This window comes from Ostrea edulis, chromosome 1, assembly GCF_947568905.1.
Source record: "Ostrea edulis chromosome 1, xbOstEdul1.1, whole genome shotgun sequence".
Taxonomy (NCBI): Eukaryota; Metazoa; Mollusca; class Bivalvia; order Ostreida; family Ostreidae; genus Ostrea; species Ostrea edulis.
The window spans coordinates 105,964,528-105,986,876 of NC_079164.1; the positions used below are offsets into that span (position 1 = coordinate 105,964,528).

At 35.0% G+C, this 22,349-nt stretch overlaps 1 protein-coding gene across 2 annotated transcripts; it reads left to right on the forward strand.

Moving 5' to 3' along the window:
- Positions 1–4,093: 4,093 nt before the first annotated feature.
- On the forward strand, positions 4,094–22,018 carry LOC125668003 (dopamine receptor 2-like). 2 transcript variants are annotated; one of them, XM_048901731.2, is made up of 3 exons: positions 4,094–4,243; positions 8,544–8,616; positions 20,411–22,018. In XM_048901731.2, the coding sequence occupies exon 3, from the start codon at positions 20,486–20,488 to the stop codon at positions 21,608–21,610; it is 1,125 nt and encodes a 374-aa protein (XP_048757688.1). In that variant the 5' UTR covers positions 4,094–4,243; positions 8,544–8,616; positions 20,411–20,485; the 3' UTR covers positions 21,611–22,018. The 2 variants fall into 2 exon arrangements, with proteins under 2 accessions (XP_048757688.1, XP_048757695.1); XM_048901738.2 differs by lacking the exon at positions 8,544–8,616.
- Positions 22,019–22,349: the final 331 nt, after the last annotated feature.

Sequence of the window (22,349 nt, forward strand, 5' to 3'; positions counted from 1 at the left end):
GATCAATAAATTGGCGGGGAAATAGCACATGGTGTGTTAATAAGACTTCACCTGACCAGCACTCCTAAAGATAGTGTGTTAAAATCGTGTCATAAACATCGATCGTATTTTGAAACCATTTTCATATATCCTTCAACAACATTTATGTCTGTGTGTTTCCTCACCTTTTTTGCTATAAGCATTATATACACAATATCACACAATTCTATACAATACAACACATCCCTGTGAAATTCCTAAGTGATCAAGCATTCTATACAACACATCCCTGTGAAATTCCTAAGTGATCAAGCATTCTATACAATACAACACATCCCTGTGAAATTCCTAAGTGATCAAGCATTCTATACAATACAGCACATCCCTGTGAAATTCCTAAGTAATCAAGCATTCTATACAACACATCCCTGTGAAATTCCTAAGTGATCAAGCATTCTATACAACACATCCCTGTGAAATTCCTAAGTGATCAAACATTCTATATTATACAACACAGACCTGTGAAATTCCTAAGTGATCAAGCATTCTATACAATACAACACAGACCTGTGAAATTCCTAAGTGATCAAACATTCTATATTATACAACACATCCCTGTGAAATTCCTAAGTGATCAAGCATTCTATACAATACAACACATCCCTGTGAAATTCCTAAGTGATCAAGCATTCTATACAATACAACACATCCCTTTGAAATTCCTAAGTGATCAAGCATTTAATACAATACAACACATCTCTGTGAAATTCCTAAGTGATCAAACATTCTATACAATACAACACATCCCTGTGAAATTCCTAAGTGATCAAGCATTCTATACAATACAACACATCCCTGTGAAATTCCTAAGTGATCAAGCATTCTATACAATACAACACATCCCTGTGAAATTTCTAAGTGATCAAGCATTCTATACAACACATCCCTGTGAAATTCCTAAGTGATCAAGCATTCTATACAATACAACACATCCCTGTGAAATTCCTAAGAGATGAAGCATTCTATACAACACATCCCTGTGAAATTCCTAAGTGATCAAGCATTCTATACAATACAACACATCCTGTGAAATTCCTAAGTGATCAAGCATTCTATACAATACAACACATCCCTGTGAAATTCCTAAGTGATCAAGCATTCTATACAACACATCCCTGTGAAATTCCTAAGTGATCAAGCATTCTATACAATACAACACAGACCTGTGAAATTTCTTAAGTGATTGAACATTCTATACAATACAACACATCCCTGTGAAATTCCTAAGTGATCAAACATTCTATACAATACAACACATCCCTGTGAAATTCCTAAGTAATCAAGCATTCTATACAATACAACACATCCCTATGAAATGCCTAAGTGATTGAACATTCTATACAATACAACACAGACCTGTAAAAATCTCAAGTGATTGGACATTCTAAACAATGAAAGGTGAAGATAATGAACATTATCAATCTCATAACTCCTATAAAGAATACAAAAATAGGAAAAAGGTTGGGAACATCCTAAGATCAACTCCATCGTCGGAACTCACGGGTTTTCTCTCCGTTAAACTGCATTCAGCATATTTAACAGAGAGAAAACCCGTGGGTTCCGACGATGGATCAACTTGTGACATTTTTAAAGATAGATGTAACTCGGCGGTATCTTAGGAACATGTGAGGTCAGGACATTACAGTTTTATTTTATTACATTTATCTATGCATGTAATGTTTGTGATATATTTACAGCTAAACACTTAAAATCTACACATATTACACTTAAAGATTATCAGTTTATCTACATCTATAATTCAAATGAAACAAAAGTAATGAATTGACTGTTAATACAAAAGTAATGAATGGACTGTTAATACAAAAGTAATGAATGGACTGTTAATACAAAAGTAATGAATTGACTGTTAATACAAAAGTAATGAATGGACTGTTAATACAAAAGTAATGAATGGACTGTTAATACAAAAGTAATGAATGGACTGTTAATACAAAAGTAATGAATTGACTGTTAATACAAAAGTAATGAATGGACTGTTAATACAAAAGTAATGAATGGACTGTTAATTCAAATGAAACATAAGTAATGAATTGACTGTATCATAGGGTTCGAACACATGCATGTTATGTATGCAATTATATTTTATTTTCACCCTGAACACATTGCTAAACCACACAGCTTCCAATGGTACAGTTGGTTCAGAATTTAAACAATATACATTGACTTACTCCTGTCAAGGCCATAGGTAAAAGTAAGTGAATAATTTGGCCCCACATAAGTCACACCGATCTGAATTTGTTTTGTGAGTAGTCTCGCTGTTTTGTGACTAGTCTCGCTGTTTTGTGAGTAGTCTCGCTATCGTATCATCATTAGTAAGAAGAGGAACCCGGATTTTTCAAATGGAGAAATTCAGGTTTTACTGGGGAAAAGTAAAAAAAAAAAAAAAAAAAAAAAAGTAAATATATCATCTGTAGTCAAGTTTTCCAACGTTGTGAAAGTCTGTACTTACTCATGATATTATCTAAGTAATCTAACGGGTTGTCAATGTCTCTAAATATCCTTTCATAGATATTTTGCAAGTTCTCCGCATCAATACCATGGCTAGGGCCATGTTTACACACTTAGTATAATCTTAGAACAAGGTTTATGCTGTCCTAAAGTTGGAACGAACTTATGGCGAGACCTTAGATTTAAGTTTCGAGAAAATGACATAGAACTAAGATGTGTTTACGACACTCAAGGGACACATCTAAATACTGATACAGCTTTGTGAACACACATGTAGGTGTCAAGGAGGAGTAAGCATCTCCTGTTGACCGGTCACACCCACCGTGAGCCCTAGGCCTAATAATATAAGAATTACCAAGGAATTTCTAAAGGGATTTTAAAACACTCCAAACAGTATTAACAACGGCATGACCGAACATTCTGAAAAGTATAAGATAGATCATTAAAACTCTGAAAAGTATAAGATAGATCATTAAAACTCTGAAAAGTATAAGATAGATCATTAAAACTCTGAAAAGTATAAGATAGATCATTAAAATTCTAAAGTGATAAAACACTGTATAAACAAGTAGCAGTAAAATGGTAAAGTGATCGAACATTCATATAAGCGCTTATGATGGACAATAAAATGGTAAAGTGATCGAACATTGATATAAACGCTTATGGTGGACAATAAAATGGTAAAGTGATCGAACATTCATATAAGCGCTTATGATGGACAATAAAATGGTAAAGTGATCGAACATTCATATAAACGCTTATGGTGGACAATAAAATGATCTAACATCCGTAACGCTTATTGTGGACCTACTGCCATGTTGTAAATTTTAAACATATGTAATACAACATGACACTTCCGACAAATACACCAGCGGAACAATAAGAACTTTGGAATAATCAATTGCAGAGGGATGGAATATATAACTTTACAGGTTTTAAGTATAAACATTTACACCACGCTTTATTCAATGTTTTGTTTGTTTGGTTTTTTTTTCTTTGGGGGGGGGGGGTGTTCTTGCTTTGCTTTACGTCCAATTCAAGAATTTTTCACTGACAAGTGCCACAAATTTTGACCTATGCATGGTGCACAAGGCCGTAGCAGTACGGTTTCTTTATCGTGCGAACACCTTCCGTAACACAGGACCTCCGTTTTTAAGGTCACAACTGAACGACCCAGACTTTCATCTCCTATGCCGGGTGTTTGGCGAAGAAGCAATTACTACCTATGTTGAACATTGCAATATGGAATCGTTGAGTAGTTGTTAAAATCCCATATTTTTGCAAGTCACTATAAGTCATTACGATGGCTATTTTTAGTACAAAAATAGCCAAGTTTTGAAAGAAATTGAGGTTTCGTAGTGAACTGTAGAGAAGTATATCTACAAAAGATCTGAAATCAGATAAAGGCTGTATTCAAATAATACATATTAGACATTTCAAAAATGTTTGAAAACTTAAACAAAAGCTATACATTTCAAAAGCAAAAGATTTAATTCTATTTTTAAAAAACAAACTTTACGCTGTTTAAAGCACAAATGAAAACAACTTATTCACGTCAGCGTACATAGGAAGAGGACTGTGAGAATCCTCAGACCTCTACTTTAAGAAATAATTGATTTAATTTGCTGAATTCAGCCATATTGGTCTCTCTCACATAGTGAAATAGGACTAGATTTGTAATCATGGAGGAGAGCTTTGACAACTAATGAATGACCTATTAGGATGAATAAAGCAGGTAGGACATTGGTGTACATCTCTCTCTCTCTCTCTCTCTCTCTCTCTCTCTCTCTCTCTCAGATGATAACTATTTGCTATTTGACAGCTAGTTCTCTCCGCGCCATGAGGCGCATATCGCCATTTAGTTAACTTTAGGAAATTAATGCAATCACACTATTAATTAGGGAATTTTCATGTCGAAGTAAAACTCCTTTGCTATAGATATAAGTATCTCATTATTTTTTAAAACATTGCATTAGAATGCTTCTAACAAAGAGAAAAGATAGTTTATTACCCGAACTCTGGTGGTTACCATGGTTTGCAATCGATGATTTTTAAGGATACCAATTGGTAATGTTGATTCAGTTCTTAGAACACCTTGTTATTATGGCCATAAACTCAAGATAATTCACCTTAAAGTTCACCAATTCCAATTTCTTTTTTAAAATTCTGCCGAGAATTATAACCTGATCGGTATCCTAAACTGCAGGTCGTCAGCTAAGTGAGAGTAAGAACATCCCGTTTTCCGCTCTTAGTATAAAACACGTATACCTATTTCAACATTAATCATAGTTTTAAAAATGTTTAATTTTTATCAAATCATCCTTTGCAACAACTACAACAACTAATAATGATAGAATATTCACGAAAGATAAACTGTTGGAAATGCACCTATTTTTATTTGGGGTGTGGGGGTGTGGGTGGGTGATGAACACAGGTTTTGTGATTTTACACTCCACGGACGTCTCAATGTAGTCCACGGACGTCTCACTGTAGATTGTCGCAAACAAGACTACATGTTGGGAAGTCACATCACCACTTTAATGATACAAGTTCTTCTCGGAGATAAAATTCCACTTTTTTTATGTCTCGTATGTAGATTGGGAACATACTTTTATTCTGTCTCTTATATCTCCGAACATTTTGGTTCGCAGAATATCCGAAACCACTCGAAAGGTAGATGAAACTTTCAAGAGTAACTAGGCATACCCTGTACATGTTTGGATCTGATGTCTTTTGGGAGTAATGATGTAAGGTTAAACAGGATAAAGAAAAAGGTGGGTCGGGTATATTGAAATTGTAATTTTTCACAAATATTTCACTTTTACTGAAGCTTCTGTACTTGGTGCTCACAACTGGTATTTCTCATAAGTATATTCTTTCATCAAAACAGACGAATTGTGTGTACTGTCGACCTCTGAAAATATGTTGGTGTATCTAGAAAGTGCGTGTGATAGTTTAGATCTTTTGATGCCTGCTCTAGAGTCGACATGTTTGCCTTATGCTTACCTTTACTATGAAATACGATTGTAAACTGTAAATTACTCTAGTTAACCATTGTGTATCAAAGTGTTTACTAGAGCAAATCAAAGTACCAATGTTTTGATATAGTAACTATTGTCTTTAATGTTTATTTTGTTGGCATATTTACAAAGGCAAATTATTAAGAATAGCACTAAACTTCTCAAAAAATATCAAAGATTTTTTTTCACACTAAATCAAAGTATAATTATTTGCTTTTTTACTATCAGTAACCAGGCCTATAGCATAAAAGTTTTAATTATATTCAATCAAACTATATACTGTAATAAACTATAGTTCAATTTAGCAAACATTTAGTTCACTCTGATTGTAATTTTTAGTTAGGGTAGGCCCTAAATCCATCGCCTTCAAGAGTTGAGCAGTTACTTTGCTTACAGTCGTCTATCACAAATACAGTAGATCGGCTATACGAAGATCAGCAGAATAGGGACTCTTCGGTATATTTTATCAAAATTCACAACAACAAAAAAAAAAAAACTGGGTCCATGACACGATAATTTCGCATTATTTTCTGAAGTTTCCGGTTTGAAATCCATGGTTACAAAGTTTCTCCATCAAAAGCTCTTGTAAGTATTAAAATTAAAAGCATAATAAAGTTGAATGCAAGTTTTTGCTATGCATTTTCTTAGGCGTTTTCCTTAAAGCTTTAAGTACGCTGCAACTTATGAGTTTGAAAGCACGTGAATGCTAAATTAATCTAAGAAGAGGAAGTTAATTACTGTTGCCCTAAATTGGGTATTGATCAGATGATTATTTTGAGCTCGATTGTATGCTGTATAAACGTGACATTTTAAACGTATACACTAGTTAAACCTTGAAAACATTCAACGCGTAAAAGGACTCTTGTTTATTCCATTCCCCTTATCAAAATCAGAAGTGGAAAGTACGTTGTAACGCATTTTATCACGAATCGGGGGAAAATGGAGCAAAGAAAGCGATGCCCATTTCAATTATATTTATTCCCTAACAATAAAGTGGGGGTGGGGATAACCATATATGCATGTATAATTATTGCCCCGCCTTATGGTTTGTACGTGCACGTGGGGTGATCTTTCGTAGTCATCAATGCATATATTTCATAGCCATTAAGTATATGTATATTACCATCGACGGTTTACTCATCACGCTTATTGACTCGTCTCTAGCGCACTGCCTTGGAAATAAGCCTAATCCCTAATCTCGTCCATAGCTGTCAACATAATACTGGATTTTGTTGCATTGATCATCCGACCGATGATGTACGGGAGAGTTTCGGCTTTGTTCTTCTTTTTTTAATGACTTTAAGCTCAACCAAGAGAAGCAACGATGGCCTCTTAGTGAATTACAAAAATGTTTTAAAACCACCCAAGTCTTTTTTTTATGTGCTAAACGTTGTGTAAATAGTATTCATACTAAATCAAGACGTATCTGTTTATTGAATTATGATATATACAGACAAAATATGAATACACCGTATCACTCATGTGGAAAACATGAAGATGTGCGACAGACGTGAAAAGTATTCGAAAACAAGAAAAAAAAATATCTTTTCGACTTATTGTCAAACTAGATTTATTGTCCTAAATAATTGAACCCACTTTTTGCTTTGGGGTAGTGAAACATAGTCATGATTTTGAAATAATTTATTCATGAATTATAAGAAAATAATTTATGTGTGTGGTATATATATGTAGGACTCCAAAGTGCGACGGTCACGCCAAAGTGCGATGGTCTGCGCCAAACCCCGATGGTGTGGCACGCCAAAGTGCGATGGTCTGACACGCCAAAGTGCGATGGTGTCAGACGAATGCGCCATAGTGCGGTGGTGTCGACACGACGAAATCCGATGGTACATACTAATGCGCCAAAGTGCGATGGAGTGACACGCCGAAGTCCGTTGGTTTGTAAACGACTGTGTTTTGGTACAGAATGTACCAACCGTGTGTTATTTCACCAAAATATCAGTTCAAAGTTCATGCACAAACATAAGAATAAGAACTTATTGAATAAGAACTTATTTCAATACTATTTAGTTGTCGTATTATTAAAAACAAAACTTTCCAACGCGAAATCGTTTAGAATGTTTCACATTATAGCATACCCCCCAAAAATATTACATTTATATCACAAGTAATAAATGATCATGAATTAAAGAATGTTTGGGCAAAGTAGATAGTTCGACAACAAATGTACTTTGCCATTCTCACAATCCTCAACAGTGTAAACTTTGCCGTTGCTGTCAATCACCCGTGCCTTCCTCCAATATAACCCGAAGAAGTTAGTGTCAGCACTGCAGCAGAAAGAACCGTCGTTGGGGCAAACTGACGTTGCATTTCATCGGGTTCATTTTGAAAGACGTTAAGAATGACGTCACAAACTTTGCTGAACCCCACACCATCGGATTTTGGCGTGACCATCGCACTTTGGCGTGACCATCGCACGTTGGAGTCTTGCATATACATGTATGTTGGAGAACTTGAAAGTTGTAGAATATGTTTCTGATCCTCTTCATTTTATCAATAAAATGTATTCAAACCACATCAAACTTTGATGCGAAAAGTAAAGGTCATTTGAATATGAAATTCCGAAATTCTTAATGTATATGACACTTAAGTGGGTCGCAAAACAGCAGACCTACGTCATAGGCAGGTCTAGCTCCATGTTTAAGCATCTAAAAAGTATTTCTTAGACTGTAGCACAAAGCATGCAAAGTGAAATCGTAACAAAGTCAAACCTTAAATTATTCAAACATTTAACATTGCTTAAAATTAGTTTTCGACAAGACGTTGTTACCTGGTAATGCGACATTATACTACACACTGTGTGTAAAAACAAAATACCATGGAATACCAGTACAACTTAGGCAGGGTACAAATACAGTATCATATACTATACAAATGGTTTATTGTACAGTGCCAATCAAAACGTATGTACATGTAAAATTGAAATCGCAAATGATAGAATACAGATACTATCTCTGTGTGATACAAATCTATCTATGTAAATTTTTGTTACAGAATACCACATATATGAGACTAATCTTGCAGAATTCAGATCTGGTTCTTGGCATGTACAGCAGACTATTTCAAGGTCAGTTGTTTAATGCAAATATCGATTTTTAACACATTCTATTCTTGACATGTTATTTGATCTTCTTACAGAGCGTCCCTCTGCTAGTACGCGTGCTCTATGTTGTATATAGCCCTATAGTGTGATTATCTTCTTTTCAAAAGCATCTTATTTGGCATTTCATATAAAATGGAGGAGAGAGAGAGGTACAAAAAACTTTTTAGATAGTCTTATACTTTACATATTATAAATAGTTTGTAGCCATTTAAATTTTCATGTAGGTCTATTGTAAATTTTGATACGCACCATAACGCAAGCTAAGAATAGAGACTGAGGGTTACTTTGCAAGAAAATGGTGTATGCTGACTTTTTCTTCATAAAAAATACAGGCCTTTTCGTCTCAGTTACTTGACTGTAGCAAGGTTCAATTGATACTTTTTGTGGCTGAAAGAATGTTTAATATCTTATTTGTACATGTACTATAATATTTACTCTGAATATCTAATTACAAAGATATTAATTTCAACTGCCCCTCGGGAACGACAACAAAAAGAGAAAGCGATCGATAACGTCATATCGACCTGCCCGACGAAGCAAATTTTATTAAGGTCTGACGCCTTGCATTAATTATGTATTAATTGCATGTGTTAATCCTCGTATGCTAATTTAAAAGTACCTAAACAGCGTCAATATTTTCATACTCTGTTTCCCCGAAGTTCTGCGTAGCTGGAGGAAACACTCTTTGTATGTGCTTTTCATTTAGTGTTTTTTCTGGTTTCATTAGGTGTATATCTGAGAATAACAATCATTTGAACAAAAGTAGAACTTTTCCATATATCTATAAAGGTTAATTAGACTAAATAGTTATCTACATAACATTAAACAATTATTTAACAGGAGTACCGCCAACGGTACATAATACGCCCGTAAAAAGCTAATATAGGGTGTTTTTCTTACACCATGATTTGTAGAACTTGCCTTCAAGTAGTATCAGCAATCATCAAAATGTGACATACTTTCTTGGCATCGTAAAAACATGACAAATCATGTACTCTCTATGTAATATTTTCATTTGGCATAAGATGTATGTGTACGAAGTTTAATAGTCCTTGCCCCCAACGAATCGGTCTGCAGCTACTACGACCTTGACCTTTGACCTTAAGAAACTATAGGCATCCTCCACTTGGCATAAAGTGTATGTGTACAAAATTTGACGGTCCAAGCCCCGACAGTTCGGTTTGTATACTGTCTACAAGGGTTTCCTACTAGGTTTTCCTACTAAGTGATACTATGACCTTGACGTTTGACCTCTGATCTTGAAAAATAATGGTCATCTTCCTCTCATCATGGTAATCAAATGTATTAAGTTGTAGAATCTCGGATCTTACGGTTCGGTCTGTATCCTGCCCACAAAGTCCGGACAGACAGACGGACGGACGACGCCATACCATGATACGTCCCGTCTTCGACGGGCGTATAAAAAAGATTCACTTTGCCTTGAAATTTTTTGCCTCGCTATATAAATCTATCCAAACTAGACTAGGTTTAATCCATTGCAAAACTTATCGAAGGGGCGTATTTCGACAAAGCCATTACTGTTCATAGTTCTATTTCAAATCAGTCGAATGTATTGGGTGGATACTTTTGTGTTGTTCCCGTGGCTCTTCATATTATCTCTGCAAGCAAAATTGTACGCCGACAATAACAATTTTCACATTTCAATTAAACAAATACTCCAGGATTTGTCCCGCCCAACCACCTCTCTCTCATGTTTTAATTCAATTCCTTCTCCCACTCGTTACTTCCTATTGCAATAGTAACACTTTAATTCGTCAACATACGCAATAATTCATTGTCTCAAAATAGCTAAATAGTAGTTTTCAAGAACACAAATATGCTCTATTTCTGAATGTTTTTTGTGACAGAAACCAATTTTTGTATAATCAGCGTGGGCATCTATTTTTCCCATTCAGCTGTCGATTATAATAATCACTTTCTCAAGTCAGAGGGGTTAACGTAAACTCATAGTCTCTCGGCCTTTTTCGCGGCATAGTATCAAAGCTCATGAGGCAAAACTCACCGTTCGATTGGAACACTGAACGACTAATGCTGACTTTTATCGATGTCTCTAATTTCTCGCTAAATACTTGTTAGCAAATTATTCCACTGGCATCTATACAGGAGAGTGCATGCACAGGTACACGTTATGAAATTTCATAAAGGACAGCTTACTAATTTGATGAAATCTGACTTTGGTGAGAATATTTAATTCAAATAGTGCTTCATTGGATTCGTGTTTTCTTTTCGCATGAGGTAATATTTCTTTTTGAACATGTTGTTATGGAAATCGTTATTCAAGCTCTTAGACTGAGGAATTTTACTTCCCGATTCCAGACGAGGAATACTAGAATCTGAATATTTTATTTTCTTGTGTGCGGAAACATAGAAGAAATTTGTAAGTTGATAGGGTTGTGAGACGAGTAGCTCTGCTTCTTTAAAACTCCTGTCCAAATGTGAAATAATAAGTTGACTATCCATGAAATTTGTATTTGCATTCATTATACCCCATCAAACCAAGTATAGGGATATATTGGAATCAGCCCGTCCGTCTGTCTGAGGACAAGAATCTGTTCGGACGTGTTCTGAGAGACTAGCATATGAATTTATCTGAAAAACTGTACAATCTTTCACCATATGAAGATTTGCATCTGATATTTTCATATTGACTGGTTTTCTATAATTTACAGGTGTTTTTTTTAACTTTACAGACTTGGTCATTTTGATTTAGATTTTGTAACGACATGATCTCTCAGAGACTACAGCATTAGTTTAGGAGAGGGTATAATGCAATAATCGTGTCCAATTGTCTGTCTGTCTGTGATTTTGTTAGGACATTTTCTAAGAGACTAGCGCACAAATGTTTTTAAATTGTACACTCTTTACTACACCATGGTTGTTGATAAATTTTGAGGTCAAAGGAATTTATTCTATCCTGTAACTTTTATTCAAGTGAAACATAAAAAATGATAAAGTTCACGTCATTTTGGTCTTCAGCTATAAAACATTTCAAATATGTCTCAATATGGATGGATGAGATCCATAAGAGGTATTAGTCCCGTTAGGACAGGAGGTCTAGTTATTTTGGATGAGAAGAACGTCTGAGGTTTAGATAATTATCATTGCTGAGATTGTGAATTCTGCGTATATATATATATATGTGTGTGTGTGTGTGTGTGTGTGTGTGTGTACTCGTATATATTGTATATATAGGCAACAGCTACACCGGAGTTTGTCAATGTCTGTGTCTTAGCTAAACAGGAAATAGAAAATATTCACGTAAAATAAAGCAAAGTTTGATGCACAGCTTCTAAGGAATTTAAGATAATCAGTAGTCATCTGATAAGACATGCAAACCGTTTTATAATTACATCGCATCGAAAGATGATCATTTTTTATATACTGCATGTTGTTTGTAAACTTCTGGACGAGACAATGACCTGTTGATATTTTTTTTTTTAGAATAAGATTTTCTTAGAAGCTTGTTCTTAGAAATTGTGAGAGCTATTGTATTATTCAGCTACCGGCAAACTATGTCCGGCCCTGCGCCTCGATGTTTTATTAATACATATACTCTGTGCATCACTCAACAACCCTCCGTTACTGAATTATTTCACATCTTTATAAGGTAACCAAGTCGCTAGACTTAGTGTATTCGAAAGTGAAATTAGGTCGCCTCTATTGTTTTATTAATGAGCTCGAGGATCCGTTGATGAGACCATTCATTTGGATCATCTACAACAGAGGCAGATAAGCTTCTTGATTACTTGATCAATGGCTGATTTGAAAGCATTGATCGGTTCGACATTTTTGCCGTGCAGGGAAGCGTTTTGGTCCGTCCTACTTTTCACTTGATTACTTATTTAATGCAATATTTGACAGGTTAATCCTAGTTATTACAGATGGATGATGACTTATCGTTTTCTTGTAATTCATTTTAACAAAACACCTTGCCATATACAATAACACACCAGCAGGCGTCTACAAAATCATAGAGACTGTTCTTGTGTAATTGTCGGAATAGTTTACTTAGAAACTCAGCTGTGGTCGAAATATTTACGAAAATGTAAAAATAGTCGGAGATGCATCCAATGATTTTGCTTCTTGAAACTGTTCAAAATTGTTAAACGGGGTTGACTTTCCCTCTTAAATAAACTTAATAAATTCAAATTTAAATACATTTAAAGAGTTCATTACTATTTCGGTGCTTTATATAAAAATATTTCAAATGTAATGTGTATCTTGTATGGTCCTCTTACATTTACGTTCAGTAACTATCCCATTTCCATTCCCAATAACCATGTAGCGTGTGAAAGCGTGGAGAGAATTCCATCGTCATCGAAAGCAAGTTTTATAACTCACGTAGATGATCGAGCGGACCAGCGCATTGGTCGATTTGAAATTTGGTTCCTCGGGTCGCGATTTCAACCCCAGGTAGGGCGGAAATGGGTATCCAAATAACGGGAATTCTTCTGTGCTCCCCTCTATTCTAACTTCAGGGTTTTTTTCTTCGTAAAGTGTAATAGTTCTTGCTACAAGCAAAAAATATTTCATGGTAATATTTAAAATGAATTTCAGTTTTGAAAAAAGACCTCCCGACTTTAGCTGTGACATGCGACCCCCGATGATTTGATAAAACATCAGTTTGAATTATGCAATTTACAATGCCCCAGGATGTTAATTAATGCCTTATTAACTTAGAGGTTTGGCATTTTATTTTACTGAAAAAATTCGTCAAGAGCGATGCCGTCTTTTGAAATGGGTTTATCTGGGGTTTTTTGTTTGTTTTTGGTTTTGTTTTGTTTTGTTTGTTTGTTTTTTGGGGTGTTTTTTTTCTGTTAAAGGGGAATGGACACAATTTCAACTGAAAATTTTATTTCTCCATTTTTGTTGTTTTCAATGCTTAACTAATGTATTTCTAATGGCCAACAAAATTTGAATATCAGTCGTTGGGTTACAAGTGAAATACAGCACTCACAATTCTATGTTATGTAAACAAGGTTCGTGCCATGTTTTTGTTTACATCTAGATTACTTAATAGAAAATAGCCATGTTTTAAACAAAATGAGATGTGACAAACACTAGAAACTATCTAATTGTGTTAAGAATCAACTTGTAAACTGGAAAAAAATTCTGCTTTAAGTGAAACTTTTACTAGTATATCTAACCTATGTAAACAAAAACATGGAACGAGCCTTGTTTACATAACAAAGAATTGTGAGCTCTGTATCTCTCATGTACCTCTCAATTAACATTCAAATTTTTGCCGACCATTAGAAATACCTAAGCATTCTAAACATTACAAATGGGAAAATATAATTTTAAAATTTTCAGCTCAAATCGTGCCCATGGCCCTTTAAATCTCTATTGATATTCATCGAATGACCGGTTTTTAAAGTCTTTGTTTATATCGAGCACAAGGTTGTCCAGATTTGTAAATTCTATCATAAGTCGTTTTTCTAATTAAAAAAATATATTCAAAGAGCAAGACTGGACAATCTTGTGCTGGTGATGAAATTCATAAAAATAAATACAATACAAATCTGCAAAAATATACGGGGTTTTTTCTACCTCATTTACCTGTATTGGCCTCGGGTAGTAATTCTGTTGCTTTCAGGCTAAGGGTGACCATTTAAATCTTAATTTTCTACCATTATATTCCAACAGCTCGCGACGGTAAGCGAGAAAGTTTCCCAGTTTACTTTCGGAAGATCGGTGGTCTCTTCCCAGGTACATTGTATCTGGGTTCTCTCTTCCACCAATAAAAACTGGACGCCACCAGATAACTGAAAAATTGTTGAGTGTGGCGGAAAACATCAATCAATCAATCCAACATCCCAGGGGAAAGGGGCTGTACACGTACTGGAGATACATCAGTGTTTAATATTTACCATAAAAAGTATAAAAGATAAATAAATGTTTATTTGAAAAGAGGGATGGTAAAGGGGGATCAGAAGCTACAGCTAAAGTTGGGAGGTCCTTTATGAGGGTATGAACTGCGCCACTTTACGCCGGGATATGTGCTGAAGCACTTTCATGGAAAATTTGCCGGCGTGAAGCGTTGCAGTTCATATCCTCGGGTATTTTAAAAAATGAATTTTATTTATGATATTTACTTTTTTTACTTTCATTTCTGTGATAATTCACATCCGTTAAAACACATTGTTTCTGAAACACGCTTATAAATAAATGACTATCGGAACAATTTGTATGTAAAGATACCAAAGGCAAAAACATTGGAAATGTAAACTAATATATATAGAGAGGTGAAGGTAACGAACAGTGATCAATCTCATAACTCCTATAAGCAATACAAAATAGATAGTTGGGCAAACACAGACCCCTGGACACACCAGAGGTGGGATCAAGTGCCTAGGAGGAGTAAGCATCCTCTGTCGAACGGTCACACCCGCCGTGAGCCCTATATCCTGATCAGGTAAACGGAGTTCCCCGTAGTTAAAATCAGTGTGCCAAGCACGGCCTAACAATCGGTATGAAACATGTCAGACAGCATTTGACCCAATGATAGGTTGTATTGATGAACTAGATCGTTATAACGACCATAGAATTTGCAAATTGCTGACTTCATTCGAGACTGTTGAAACCCCTGTACCATAAACTTGTTTGTCAGTAGCTTGCCTCGATTTAAAAACTGACCATACGCAGAACAAGCTCTTGCGTATCGAATCAGTTGAGAGATCTAAACACCATATGCAGGTGATAATGGAATATTGCTACATAAATATGGTCAGTTGACAATGGAGAAGCTGAAATCACCCCGTTTGTCATATAGTTCATATGAATATAGAAACAGGTCAACTAACAAAGGAGCACAATTCGTGCCCAATGGACCAAGATTAAAACCCGGCGAATATTGAGCTGCCTTCATATATAATATGGACCATTATTATTAAATCAAACATGTCACACCTGGATTCAGAGCCACGTGGTATTGTTAATCCTGAACGACATTCTCAATGAGGTATAAAACAGTGGGTAAAATTTGCACAGAATTATATAAGAAGGGGCAATATATTTCAACTTTTGATTATCATACAGAATTTACAGTCGCTTTTTTTCTAGGAATTTTATATTGTATCTATTGCAATCTAATTACGCCCCCCCCCCCCCTCCCCACATATACATGTATATGAACCCATGCATCCAATATCGTTATATAAAGTGTCCTTCATCTTAAGTTTATTACTGATCGCAATTTATTGCAAAATATGATCTTTATAAATTGCAGCATCTCCTGTGAGGAGTGGCAGATTACTGTGTATATAGAAAATCATACAGTGATAGGTTATTCCGGCTGCGTTTATACTCATAAATTTCTCCTATGCAAGCAATCATCATCATTTCAGGCATTTTCGGTAGTTATTTATTTTCTTCCCAATATAAATCGAAAGAGATGAACCTTCTCAGCAAAACACCGGTGATGCAGATAAGTGAACACGACAATACATCAAAAACACATTCATCAGCTAATTAGTGTCTATTTCATCCCTGAAATTCTTTCACAAAACAACATGCATGTAATAATGATCTTTCCGGACTTGAGATAATTCATCCCTGGGGTCGATGGTCGGATTTGGTATGGAGTGACTTATTGCCATAATAGGTTTTTCTGTGTATACATGATTCAGTATGCATGCTGCGGTACGGTGTGGTCATGGAATTCGTGATAACAAGTGAATGTACAGTACATGGCCAGTGTCCATTGTAGGTGGAGCCATTTTCAGGATTAAGGGTGTGTAGTGTACTTAGATAAGGAATGGACTTCATTTTGTCGCGAGCCTCCCATTATCAGAAAATCGCATTTATGTAAAATGAAAAAATAAATAGATGTTGATACAGACATGTAATTCTCAATTTGAATATCGTATCGTTTGAGTGAAAACATTAACAAACTAACTTTAGTTAAAAAGGTAAAAAGGAACTGGTTCACGATTTTTGAGAAAAATGTTTCTCATTTTTTATGTTAAACATTAAAAATATCATTCATCTAATGTTGACAGCCAAAATTTTGACTTTCTGAATGCAAGAATAAAAGCAATATTTTAACCTTAAATCTGTGTGATGTAAACAGAGACTCGAGTCTTTTAATGTATACAAACAAACCGGTGAAACAATAATTTTGTAATATAAAGCATCTTAATTCTGCAGAGTCACAAATTTTAACTTTTAGATGACATATTTTACCAAAAGAATGGTTGAAATGTGAAAGATATGATAAACTTCGATCAATATCCATTTCTTTTGAAAATTTCGTAAACAATAACGTACCACAATCTTTGTTTACAAAACAAATAATAAACTTCCTAAACTGAGCTTCTGTGATAATGTATAACCTTAATTTTTATGTGAAATCTTTTAAACATATTAGACAGTAGATTTTGATCATTAACAGTGAAAAACAAAATTTTGGGGGAAATCGTGAATCAGTCCCTTTAAAGAACCCTTGCACAATGCTGCACACTGAAGACTTCGTGTATGTATACTACGGTATATATATAACATATAGATCCGTGTTTGTCTTATTCTTGTATTCTTTATAGGAATTATGAGATCGATCACTGCTCGTTATCTTCACTATCTCACACTAGACTTATACATTGTAGGTATTGTAGAGTTATGCTCTGTAGGGATACATTTCTTATAAGCTGACCAAGAGATCCTTGTGCTTTACTGACAAAAAAATCACCAAATTTGAAAGGCATTAGAATTGGGATGTTTATTTTTAAGTTGTGGTAATTTTTGGTAGAAAAAAATCCAGAGGGACACTAATGTGAGAATGAATTCTTACAGAAGATATATATATATATATATATATATATATATATATATATATATATATATATATAATATTGTACTATGGATAGCTTCTTTATACATATAAAACTTTAAACCATGTATTATTCTAAGAGCCGAAAAGGTCTTCTTAATTTATTTGTATAGACAGGCACTTTTTACAGGAAATTTTAAATTCTGTGCACAGATGGCCACAAGTCCTCTATGCACGTGTGTTCTTACAACCCAGAATAGGTCACCTCTTGATATTTTTCCAGCGTCTATGTTTACGCTGGACCTTGATAAAAGCGAAATTCTTTTGTTTGAATTTTTACTTAATATGGTTTATCATCTTTAATCTTTTGTGATGTAATACCAAAAAACAAAAACAAAAAACCCACACAGCTGTGCGTTCCCGTGTATTCTCCTGGTCATCATTGATCTATGAATTGCCGCGATACAATCAGTCCTGGCAGAATAACGGATCAAATGAAAAAGCTAGACAATTGTGATCTGTACAGAAGGCAGTTTTACCTCATGATGTCAACAGAGAGGTCCGAAACCCTGATCAAATGAGAGGTTTTGATTCGGACGAATCATGCCATCTATCTCTTTTGTCGAAGGCATATACAGTGTATAATGATATATTTTTAAAGTCAATTGCTCTATGAAAAAGTGAAGAAAAAAATATTTACAGTATGTATGTAGTGTAAAATTTTATTCAATGTTGGCATACATGACTGACTTTACTTGAAGCACACAGCAGAACTCATCTTAAGGACATTGCATGCAGTCAGTTTTTATGGGATTTATGAGTTACTAAATCACATGTTCGCGGAAATGAAAACAAAACCTTCATAAAACAATGCTAGGGGTATAAAGATCTTGGCCCACTAATTGTTCAGAAATCGATACCTATCGACTGGGTTAATTTCTGCTGGCTTCCTAAGCAAATTGATCTTACTGTACCTTCTGTGAAAACATGAAAAGTGTTAATTTCAAACGCCCTTATAGGTAACATGCACTCAAATAATTATTGGTGAAATGTGAGTCAAAGTATACAGTTGACAGCTGCAATATATATTGCAGGTTTTCCCCCAGCATATATCATTACCACAGCATGATTGTTTTGTGAAATTTTCTGTTTGATTTCTGGGGAAAATATTAACAGTCGTTATAGTAATTCATATCCATGTGATTTCCAAGCGCTTCCAAATGACATTGTCGATTAGGAATAGCTGAAAGGGCTTGGGCAAAAACAGAGAGACGAGCAAGGTGATATGATATACAATCCACGAGATCCCTCTATCAACTTGTGTTCAGAGAAATGCCTGTTTATGTGCCCTACTCTTAATTTGGTATTCTTTATAGGACTTATGAGATTGATCACTGTTCGCTATCATCACCTTTATAGGACTTATGAGATTGATCACTGTTCGTTATCATCACCTTTATAGGAGTTATGAGGCTGATCACTGTTCGTTATCTTCACCTTTATAGGACTTATGAGATTGATCACTGTTCGTTATCTTCACCTTTATAGGAGTTATGAGACTGATCACTGTTCGCTATCTTCACCTTTATAGGAGTTATGAGATTGATCACTGTTCGTTATTTTCACCTTTATAGGAGTTATGATATTGATCACTGTTCGTTATCTTCACCTCTATAGGAGTTATGAGATTGATCACTGTCCGTTATCTTCACCTTTATAGGAGTTATGAGACTGATCCCTGTTCGCTATCTTCACCTTTATAGGACTTGTGAGATTGATCACTGTTCGTTATCTTCACTTTATGGTGTAGTTAAACTGTGGAATCTGCTTATATTGCAATACACCGATGAGGTATACTGCAAAACACTCCTCCGCAGAAAAATAGTCGCTGTAGCTATGAATTTTTAGCCTTAACATGTACTGTCACACGAAAAGGTGAAGATAGCGAACAGTGATCAATCTCATAACTCCTATAAATAATACCAAATTAAAAGTAGGGCAAACACGGACCCTGGACACACCAGAGGTGGGATCAGGTGCCTAGGAGGAGTAAGCATCCCCTATTGACCGGTCACACCCGCCGTGAGCCCTATATCTCGATCGGGTAAATGGAGTAATCTTGTAGTCAAAAATCAATGTGTAAAAACGGCCTAAATTGATATGAAACATGTCAGACAGCATTTTACCCAATCACAGGTTGTATTGATAAATTTGCGAATTGCTGACTTTAAACGAGACTGAATAAATTTATCTTATACAAAAATAAATACTATTGCAGTGTTTCAGGTAAGCCAAAACACAAACTCCCTCATTTCTACCAATTACCACATATAAAAAAAAAAAAATGATCAGATTGTAGAGAAAGCAATTAGATATCAACTTTTTGCCAGAAGAATAGAAAATGAATTTCAGACATGCATACACAGTTTGAAATGCACGAACCACACGGATCGTGACAAAGTTAGAATTATATGTGTATGCTTATTCACTGCGACGTCTGCATCCACTTCTTGACATTTATTGATGACACTGAAACACCAGTTTGAAATGAAATCAACAATCCCGCTTTTCCTACACTTTATCTTATGCCATCTCGATTAAATAAGATGGCAATTAAAGAAGCTACAACTATGGGCACAACAGAACAAATCTTCATGAGAATCTTGTACAGAAGAAAACAATTCAAAGTGCCTATTAGTTTCAGGAAGCCGCCATAAAACAACACAGACTTAATACTTGCATTATAGCGTGGAAATACAATACTTTTCCAAATGTATTGTGCATTTAAGATGTCTATCCTCCACACGTAAAGAGAAGTATTAATTTTGGAAAATTTAAGACTAATAATTTTGCCATCATTTTAATACATTCTTCTTGCTTATCCAATATTTCCCCCAATACATAATTATCTGAATCCCTTTATCGATTTTAACATTAATTTGACGATTTTTCTTTTTTTCATATTCGTAGAGAAATGGACACTTGTCATGAAATCAGAAGTTATGATGCCTAGGTGTGCCACTGGATTGCTACAGAAATATTTGGATGGAAGCAGTTGTGTTTTCTTGTGGATGCCAAAGTAAATTCTACATGGTTGTCAACGACTCAAAAGTCGTACTGGAAAGTGCATCCAACTGGTCGGGACCCGGAAAGAACGGGGAAGGTTTTCATGCAAATGCAGGAACAATTGTCCTAGGAGCATTTTTATTTCTTTTGATATTTTTAACCATTTTGGGCAATTCACTTGTTCTGATGGCGGTGGTTATGAGAAGGAAACTACGAACGGTGTCCAATATGTTTATTGTGTCCTTAAGTTTGACCGATTTTCTGTTGGGATCTATCGTAATGATACCGTCTGCTCTCCAGGAAATATTTGAAGAATGGATTTTTGTTCAAGAGTATTGTGCAGTATGGGTATCATTCGACGTGATGCTATCTAGTGCTTCTGTTTTAAATGTATGCCTTATCAGCATAGACCGCTACATCTCCATTATCACGCCTTTAAGATACAAAACAGTGATGACCTTCCAAAAAGCTTTCTTAATGCTGGGAGTTGCGTGGACCATAGCAATTCTGTCCTCTTTTGTTCCAATTATGGCTGGATTTCACAATCCCGATGTTCCCTCTTTGAAGAATTTAACTTTATTTTCTAAAACCCCGCTGTGTTTGTTCATTATAAGCGGTACGTATGGTGTGATCGCCACAACAGTAACAATTTTATGTCCAATTATCATAGCTATTGTTCTCTATTATCGCGTTTCAAAGGAAGCAAAAAGACAAGCTTTTTTTGCAAGTACCCTTCTCGCTCCAGGCCATGTTCTTCTTAGACAACATGTTCCTACAAAACATTTAAGGGAGCCTTTCACCCGGAAAGCCACGGTGACGTTGGGGACAATCGTAGGTGCTTACGTCACAACATGGTCTCCGTTTCTGTGTGCTAATATCGTGGAAGGATTTTGTCAGTGCATTCCAGGAAAATTGTTTACGTCATTTGTATGGCTTGGTTACTGTAACAGCTTAATTAACCCAATTATTTATCCTTTATTCATGAGAGATTTCAGAAAGGTCTATGTTTTGGCTCTGTCCAAATGCTGTCCGTTCTTACATAAAATAAAGAACTTTCGAATAGAACAAACATTATACAAAGGAATACAACATCAGATTCAGTAAATATTATCTAGCTCTATATCACGGAATACAACATCAGATTCAGTAAATATTATCTAGCTCTATATCACAACATCAGATTCAGTAAATATTATCTAGCTCTATATCACGGAATACAACATCAGATTCAGTAAATATTATCTAGCTCTATATCACAACATCAGATTCAGTAAATATTATCTAGCTCTGTATCACAACATCAGATTCAGTAAATATTATCTAGCTCTATATCACGGAATACAACATCAGATTCAGTAAATATTATCTAGCTCTATATCACGACATCAGATTCAGTAAATATTATCTAGCTCTATATCACTAATGAAGTGATATGTTGTTAAAAACATGTATCCTGTTTTACTGTTGTTGAATATTTTTGTTTTTCAGAGTTCTAATAAATTTTAAAAATTCTGCACGTATTTTCCATTTTCGTGACTAACTTTTACAATCAATGTTCTTTGTGAGTTAGAGAGTCAAGTAAATGTTTCCATTCACAGAGCAATTCCTCTCTTTGACCCGATCAAAACCGTCAATCACGACTATTCGCTTCTAAATACAACATCCTTGAACATGGATTGACTTCTTTGTTCAAAAATAGTCAATTATATATCTACAAATAGGGGCAATTTGAAGTCATTTCTTTTTTATTTCCTTTGGGTAGTTTTTCACAATGCAATTAAGATGGCGTAGGTTTGATGTACGGGGCAACGACCTTAAAATATGCGTTTTCATCTGACTACTG

Coding starts and splice junctions, on each gene's coding strand:
- LOC125668003 (XM_048901731.2), top strand. CDS start 20,486: ATGGAAGCAGTTGTGTTTTCTTGTGGATGCCAAAGTAAATTCTACATG.